Source organism: Penaeus chinensis, chromosome 5 (assembly GCF_019202785.1).
Source record: "Penaeus chinensis breed Huanghai No. 1 chromosome 5, ASM1920278v2, whole genome shotgun sequence".
Taxonomy (NCBI): Eukaryota; Metazoa; Arthropoda; class Malacostraca; order Decapoda; family Penaeidae; genus Penaeus; species Penaeus chinensis.
Genome location: NC_061823.1, coordinates 7,512,900 through 7,521,526, shown reverse-complemented (window position 1 = coordinate 7,521,526; position 8,627 = coordinate 7,512,900). Strand labels below are relative to the sequence as shown.

The 8,627-nt window shown below is 32.8% G+C and overlaps 1 protein-coding gene across 1 annotated transcript in view; it reads right to left on the bottom strand.

Annotated features, from left to right (window-relative positions):
- Positions 1-3,817: 3,817 nt before the first annotated feature.
- Positions 3,818-8,627, bottom strand: part of LOC125025990 (RWD domain-containing protein 1-like) — a 5,830-nt gene continuing 1,020 nt past the window's right edge. Inside the window, exons 2-5 of the mRNA XM_047614352.1 lie at positions 6,473-6,687; positions 6,170-6,313; positions 5,504-5,693; positions 3,818-3,960 (exon numbers count right to left, since the gene is read on the bottom strand). Coding sequence (XP_047470308.1) covers positions 3,845-3,960; positions 5,504-5,693; positions 6,170-6,313; positions 6,473-6,687 — 665 coding nt within the window. The 3' untranslated portion in view covers positions 3,818-3,844. The remainder of the gene's footprint in view (positions 3,961-5,503; positions 5,694-6,169; positions 6,314-6,472; positions 6,688-8,627) is intronic.

The following is an 8,627-nucleotide window of genomic DNA, read 5'->3' as shown; positions in this document are numbered from 1 at the left end:
ATCGCAACAAATACAGTTTTGCAAGATATATTTCACCAGTGCTAATTCTTGAAAAAAATTTAGCCATAAAACAAAAAATTCCATAGAACAGGCTAATACTGCAAAATGGTAGTATAACTGTGGAGAAGGGGGTTTTACTTGAGTTTGATAACTATGGTTGCCTGAGTGTGAATTTTTTTTCTTTAATGTAGAATTGTTGTCTTTGTCTAATGCATCATAAGGGCATTTCAGCTAGAAAAAAATGCAAAAGAGTTATCAATATACCTATTCATGTGTGCACAGGCCTGCACTAACAGATAAATGCACGCAATATGCGCGCAAACAAACAAACAAACAAACAAACACACACACACACACACACACACACACACACACACACACACACACACACACACACACACACACACACACACACACACACACACACACACACACACACACACACACACACGCACACACACGCACACACACACACACACTGCTGCCAGGAACATGTAACATCCACTGTTTTTTTTTGTGAATTGCTTTTAAACACAGATGGCTCTACAAGTGCTCAGTCACATGTACATGACTTCACTTGATTTCCCCTTTCCTTCATGATTTTGGAAAAAAAAGTTCTTATGCTAATAATATTGATAGTCATTAACAATACAAATAGCAATAAATTTGTTTAAATATTTCTAAAAATCAATTGGTGAATAAGCATATGTGGAGCCACCCATGTGCAAACATCATTAATAAACTAAAATTATAGTGGACACAGCATGTATGTACACACCATCCCCAGTGACAAGGGGTTGATAAATTTCCTTCTATGTAAAAAATAAATGCCTTCTTGCAATGTAGTATTCACTTTGTCCATTAATTTCTCTGGAGTACCATTTAATCAAGTTTTAGAATCAATATAAGAATAAAAATTTACACTGACAACCAAGTTCTTATCCTGTCGTTTACATATGTCCCAGCACATTGCAACATGTTCTTCTGCTGGACATCCAATTATTTAGATTTTCTTTGCTCATTTGATAATGGACTCCTTTGTTACTATCACTTTATTTTGAACAGAATATTTCCCATAGCATTACGGAACAAACAATACTGACTACTTAAATTGTGCATCAAAGTATTTGCATTGTAAATCTTAGTATTCTTCTTGTATAGCCATGTCATTTCATATGTAGTATGAGACATTATGGTGTACTATTGATTTTCATTGCTTTTTAGTAAGTTTTATTATTTCAGTCACAATTTCCTAATTTTCAATTTCTTATCTCTATAACTGCAGTTGTGTCATCATGTACTGAATGTGTGTTTTATATTATAATATTTCTACATGGTTACTGACATTAAATGAAATGCAGACCTCTGTATTGTTTTCTACATTGCTCATACACAACTGCTTGAATAACTGCAAAATTTGAGGTATTCTTGGTATTTGCAAAAAGACAAAAAAATAGAAATGTTAGTGATATAATAAATTCAGTGTATATAGATGACTAAAATTTCACTTACTGGATGTATGTTTGTGATTAACACATTTTTTTTTTTTTACATATTATGAATAAAAAAATGCAGCTGTTAGTAGTTCATTCATTTACACAATCAGAATTAATGGATTTATGCATAATGTGTTAAATGTGGTATACATGATGCAAAATTACACTGACACTGAGAAAGAATGTATACATGACCTGTCCACTGTCATTTTAGTTAATTAATTTTGATTACACATACATGGCTCAACATGTACTTTGTCACAAAGGAATCAGCTGTTAAGCTTGCCTGATCTCATCTGTTTACCCTGTTTCTTGATTTTTAAAAAAAGAAACTGACTTTTATTACTAGTAATTAATAATATAAAACTGATGATGATAATTATATTATAAATTTAAATAAAACTTTTTTTCTCAAGAAATTGAAGGAAGGAGATAAATAGGTGACATCTGCTAAGCCAAGTAACTCTTTTTTGCAACTAAGTACCTGTGAAGCCTTCTACATGTATGGTGGGTTTTCTAGACACCTGGGGGCCCAGGAGGCTAGGTTCCTTGACAAGTCACTTATATATTTTAGCTGTATATATATGGGCATTATTTGATAGCCTTGATTGGCCGCCTGGGAGTTGTTGAAAAATCTGCTTCACCAAGCAACACCAATATATGCTTCAACAAAACTGACAAAACAAAATTACCAGTGGACAGTGCACATACCTGATGTAAGTGGGTAAATGTATTAGAGACATGGCAAAATAATGTGGTCTATAGAAGGTTTAAGTTTGTGAGTATCCCTACATATATATGTTGCTTTCATGGTTCATGATACATCTCACTGTAATCCCAAAATAGTGTTGAGCTGAATTCTGAATGCAGTTTCATAGATTTTTGCTTGAATTCAATTGTATTCTTATATTACAAATTATAAATACAAAACTAATTTGGAGGAAAATTGTATAGGGAAATCAAATAATAATAATAAAAATAATTATGATAATAATATTATTATTATCAATGATAATAATACCAATAATAATAATAATAATAATAATAATAATAATAATAATAATAATATTATCATTATTAATGATAATAATAATAACTAATAATAGCAATAGTAATAATAATAATAATAATAATAATAATAAAAAAAAAAAAAAATAATAATAATAATAATAACAACAACAACAATTAATGATACTGATACTAATAATGATAATGTTAATAATGATAATGATATTGATGGTGAAAATGATAATGATAATAATGATGATGATGATGATATTAATACTAACCATAACAACGATAAAATTTCTGAAGAGTAGTATCACTTAATTCATCAATATAATTATTTATGCTGGCTATATGGTTCATAGTACTTCTAACCAACTGTCCCTGTTTGGTGGGAAATTTATATATATATATATATATATATATATATATATATATATATATATATATATATATATAGGCAGAGTTGAGACTTAATCACCACTGTCATATCAGATCTGCAGTTTGAAGTTCTAACCAGCTAACTTGATAAATTATGTCTATTAACTACTTCTTACTGTGGAAAGAAATTTTACTTATGTTAATAATGTAGGTATCATTCCCCTTATTATTTTTGTTAGTTTTGTGTGTTGCCCCCACCTGATGAGCTTGGAAGAAATTAAGTAATTTCAAACCATTTGTAGATTAAATATAAATACTTTTGGCTAATCTTTATACAAGAGAATCTACATTTATGTGTTACTCACTGAATCACAATTCCGTTTCATTTGAACATCGAAGGAAAAATCACAACTATAATTTAACAGATTTAACATTTTATTGAGGGCTAATGCATCATACTGACTCTTCTATGGATGAAATCTAAGTAAAAACAACTTGATACAAATGGTTTAAACTGTATAAAAATAACAATCATGGTGAATGAAACAAAAATAAAAAAATGGTCTTTATAAGTGACTGTCTATTTGCATGTTCTAATTCTGTATGCAAAACAATTAAAGAAATATAATAATTTCAGTGACACTCCCCAACTAAATAACCTCTAAAACAACTGAAGTAAATCTCCATCTTTGTTAAATGTTTTATTTACAAATGCATTATCAAAACAACTTTTCCAAATAAATAGCAGGGCAAATTTTAGCAAATAAGAGACACACACAAGCACGACAAATTTGAAGAGACATCTTCCACAAAGAAAGGATGTATCAAAAAAGAAGAAAAAAAAAAAAAGAAAAAAAAATCATGAGCCAGTATCCATGACTAAAACAAATTCATGATGGGAAACCACGAGAGTGAGAGAGAAAAAAAAGATATGATAATGAAATGATATTTATTTAAAGTTTCTAATCAGATATGTCATCATCCGCTCCTGGAACATAATCCTCGTCATCTTCATCCTCGAGGTCTAAGTCATCCAGGTCTTGGAATAAACTCTCATCGACAGTCACCTCACCTTCTCCTGGTGGGGGAAAAAAAAAAGTTCAGTGAAAAGAAACAATACTGAAGAAAGTGAGGAAAAAAGGATAATTTGCCAAGCATAAAATAACTTGCAGTTTAGAAATAAATGCATGAGCTCTGGAAATATACACATAAAATCCTAACAATATTAACTATGACAACCACAGTAGGAAGAGAAAATAACACTTAGTATTCAAAGATCACAATATTCCACGTGATAAATAAAAAAGGGGTAAAATCTGTCTGGTATATCCAAATCAATCTAAAAGCTCTATCAATGCCAGCAGATTTTCTGCCACCCACCTCTCCTGTAAACAAGGTACCATACAAGGAGTTTTGTCCATTCCATAAGTACTGCCTTATTATTTCTTATAAACAACTCACTAGGAAGCCTCATCCACAAAATAGTAGCAGGAAAGGCCATTTTTCAAGGTAGCCTACACTGTTTACAAGTTGGGTCACAGAAATCACACAAGAATCCTAATACATATTACATTATTTTACAAAAATATAATAAATAGTCAAAGAAGACAACAATATTTTAAGGATAAACTTTCTTTGCCTCATGTAATATTCACATGAACATATTCTTTTCCACTTATCAATAAAAACAGTCTAGTAGCTCAGATCTTGTACAGAACAATATCTAGACAGAAATTAAGTAAAATGAAGATGTCTTTGTCTGGGAGGAGTTGCAGAAAGCCTCAAATTCATGCAAAAGTGCAAAAATTGACAGAAAAAGTACTAGTGCGACTGGGCCTGAATGGATGGCAGAAACTGGAACTACTGCCAGTACTTTGAGATTTTAAACCTATCATACACTTATAAACTGGCCCTAAAACTACCTTTAATAGTACTGATCAGAAAACCATGAGCAATGTTTAAAATGTTCTACTGATAATTTCTTTCTCTTTGATCTCCTTTTCTGACAGGTACAAGAAGAGGAATTATAAGTGGAAGACAAATTTCAAGCTTGAAAATACCAGTAGTACCACCTAGCTCAGTGGAAGGTGTATGAAGGTCAAAATAGGCCAATAGGTCTATAACTCAAAATGGCTTTACAGTAAGTACAGGCATTTCTAAAAGGGGCAAGTTCAATTAAGAACTGTTTTAACCCAATGCCTCCAGGTGGTTTCCTGGTGCAAAAACCCTCTCTTAAAGGCTGTATTCATTGTGGCCCATGCACTGCTGCTGGGGGATCGTGTTGGCACCATAGTGTTTGCAGCATGACTGTACATAACCTAGAAAATGGGATTGGCGTGCCATGGCATGTATACACATGCCACCCGGAACATAGTCCAGGCATGCCATGGAATGTACGTACATGCCACCCGGTAGCAAAGGGTTAAATATGAGCACAAGGGAAACTAATGGCTTCTAATCTGGATAGAATAACTATAAGGCACCAGCCCCAATCATTGGTTTGGCTTAAAGAGCAATACTTTAGCACTAACACCATACATGTGATAGAAGACACTATAAACAGAAGATAAAAAAAAAATTAAAAAAAAATAAAAAATATGTTTCATTTGCAAGGCACTGACCTTCACCAAGGAAGCTAAGATCCGACTCGTTCAAAGTGACATCCTTCATGAAGAGCTCTTTACCAGTTGGCTTCTTGTTCTTCTCATCATCCCTGTCTTTCTCACATCGGAGTGCTTGCATCTCCGTATCAAACTTCGCTTTCCAAGCAAGAAACGTTTCAACAGTCACTCTGGTACCTTCAAACTTTTTCTGTGAGGATAAAAGTATATAACTCACCATGGTCATAAATATTAATGTATTTAATAATAATATTGTCCTTGAAGGGTACAATAGTCCTTAATATGATTTTTTCTAATGGGAATTATCAACTCTATCAATACTTTCTGTTTTGCTAAATGATGTCTTACATTTCACTATGAATAAAGGCATAGTACTGAACCTCAAGAAATAAAATAAACAAATCAATAAACAAACAAATAAAAAAATAATAATCTCTACAACCAAAGAAACAGTCTTATGCAGAATTATTTTATATTAACAGTTCATAAAATATTCATCCAAAATTTACATAGCTACATCCCGTAAAAATACATCTAAATGCATTCACAATTAGCAAACCATCAAATATCCAACTACACTTAACATATCTTCAGTGGAAAATATGACCAAATAAAGATTCTGCTACACTGCTACACTGGTTCTCAAGATTGGTATGACCCACTCACCCGATCTATCTCTTCCTGCTCTTTCTTCTTGCGGTCCAATTCTTCTTTGGTGCTGAGAGCAATGCCTTCCATGTGTGTGGTGAGCCACTCCAATGAGTATGAGACAAGTGTGAACACCATGACCATCCCCAGGTTCTCCTCACACTGTAAATATCATTTTTGATTTTGAAAAAGTAGGAATAATAGAGACAATGCTCTTTTCTGTAATACTAATATATTGGGAAAGCTTACAACAATCATCTTGGCCCCACGACCCAAGATATTCTGTTCAAGGCATACACAAGAAATACATTGACAAAGTACCTGCTCATTAAGTTTCGTTCTTAAATCATCCAACTCCTCCTCTTCTATGTTTTCAACAGCTGTGACTTCCATGACAGGGGGTTCATCTGGATACGTTGGAGTGTATTCAAAATTGAGGATAATAGTTGCTGGTAACGTCTGAATCTCATCATATGGATCAGAGCCTTCAGATTTGACGGTAATTCTGAACTTGTGCCTTGGTTCTATATCGATTACTGTAAAATAAAGAGGGAAGTTATCAGTGACTCTAATTCCATCTATATTTTTAAGCTTAATATTTTGATGTTACTGGTACCTTTTACACAGGAATCTTTATATCTTCATACCTGAAAAAAGTTGAAAAAGTACAAATGGTTATCCATAAGAAAAAGATTTATTCTGTACAGTACATACACAAAATTCCTTCAACAATGATGGGAGTTGATGGGGGGATCTGCCTCCCAACATCCACTAGCAAACATTGTCTTCACCTCTGTATGCACTGCAAGATAGAGCTGAAACACTAAAAGAGTGTCAACACAATACTGATGACTAGTCTCCCACCAAAAACTTAGTCCTAAGGGTTGACACTGAGGTACAAATTACAAAGAGGATATAACTTGAAGTACAACACCTAAATGTCAGACATAATATGTATTTTGTCAAGGTTGAGCTCCAACTATCTCCTTAATTGACTGGCATCTGCATCACTTCCAGTGGATTTAAGTACTCAAGGAATTTTGGTGCACATATATCATGATATATGAAACGGATATATTGATTAGCTGGGTGAAATGTAACATGATACATGGTTGGTTGATATATATAATATCAAATACCTTCTTTATCTACTATTTGCCATTGAAATACTATAGATAAACAGTGCAATAGAAATAATAGACCTCTCAATTCCTTAGGCTATATTGCTGGCCTAGTGACAAGTAACATGCACAAATAATAATTGATCCAATAGTTTTACAGCCTGTCTTTGCTCCAGTGAAGGCCAGCAAACCTCTATCAATTGGATCTATCTGAGTTAAAGCTCTACCAAATGGTGAAAGTTTGCTGGCCTTTGCCTGAGGATTGATGGCACAAGGTCAATGTGATTATTTAACAATATGCCATTATCACATTGGAATTAAAACTGTAAATAATGCATTTCCTCACTGATAACATTAAGTTGCAACAGGATCTGAAGAGAACCAACCAATATAATAATATACAAGAATAAAATTAAGAAAGTTACTAAAGCTGACTGGCAAAAGCCACTTCCAAATTTGAATTTTCTATTCATATTACAGTCACCTCATGCAAAAAAAATGTTGCATGCTGCAACTACCCCAGACTATAGCATAGGCTATTAATGATGACAGCTAAGTGGATTCAAAAACAGTGTCAAATAAAGTCTAGATTGAGAAATTGTCCGATTTCACAAAAATAAATCTATTATAGTTTGTTCACTTACGTCTGAGAACTGGGTAAAAACAAAAATAGGCTCTGATTGGTCAATGCTAGCTCAAAGAATTGTGTGTGGAGTGGATTTTGAGGACGTCAATAGCAACTAGAATATCAATAATAAAGATGATGATATTGCTAATAATGATGACAAGGATTAGCAATTGTGGCAATAATATGATTAATGATTATTATGACAATGATAATAATGATGAGGATAATAATAATAAAAATAAACAATAATAACAATGATAACAGTAATATAAACATCATTATCACCATCATCCTTTTTTTCATATTATCATTATCTTTATTTTGCATTATTATTGTCGTTGACAAACATTTACTTTGCAATATGTAAAACATAGTTGGACATAAATAAATGTATAAGTAAGGAAAAACACCAATTAAGTATGGAGTAAAAACAACTGTCAGTTAACAATTATTTACAGTATGAATGTGTACAATTGGCAATATTGTATGTCTGTGATTACTTCAAATGCTGCTCATCACTCAATAAAACTTTATAATCAACTCTGATTCTCTTTAAAAGCTTGGTATTTGTTACCAAGAGCGACGCACCCTCCTGAGACGGAGTCCAAAATCCAGGCTATCAGGTGAACCCAAAATCCAAACCTAACCTTTCCTACCTTCTATTTATTCCCTAGATAGGGGGAGCAAGCCCCCTGTGCCCCCCCTTTATTAGCACTTCATGCTAATG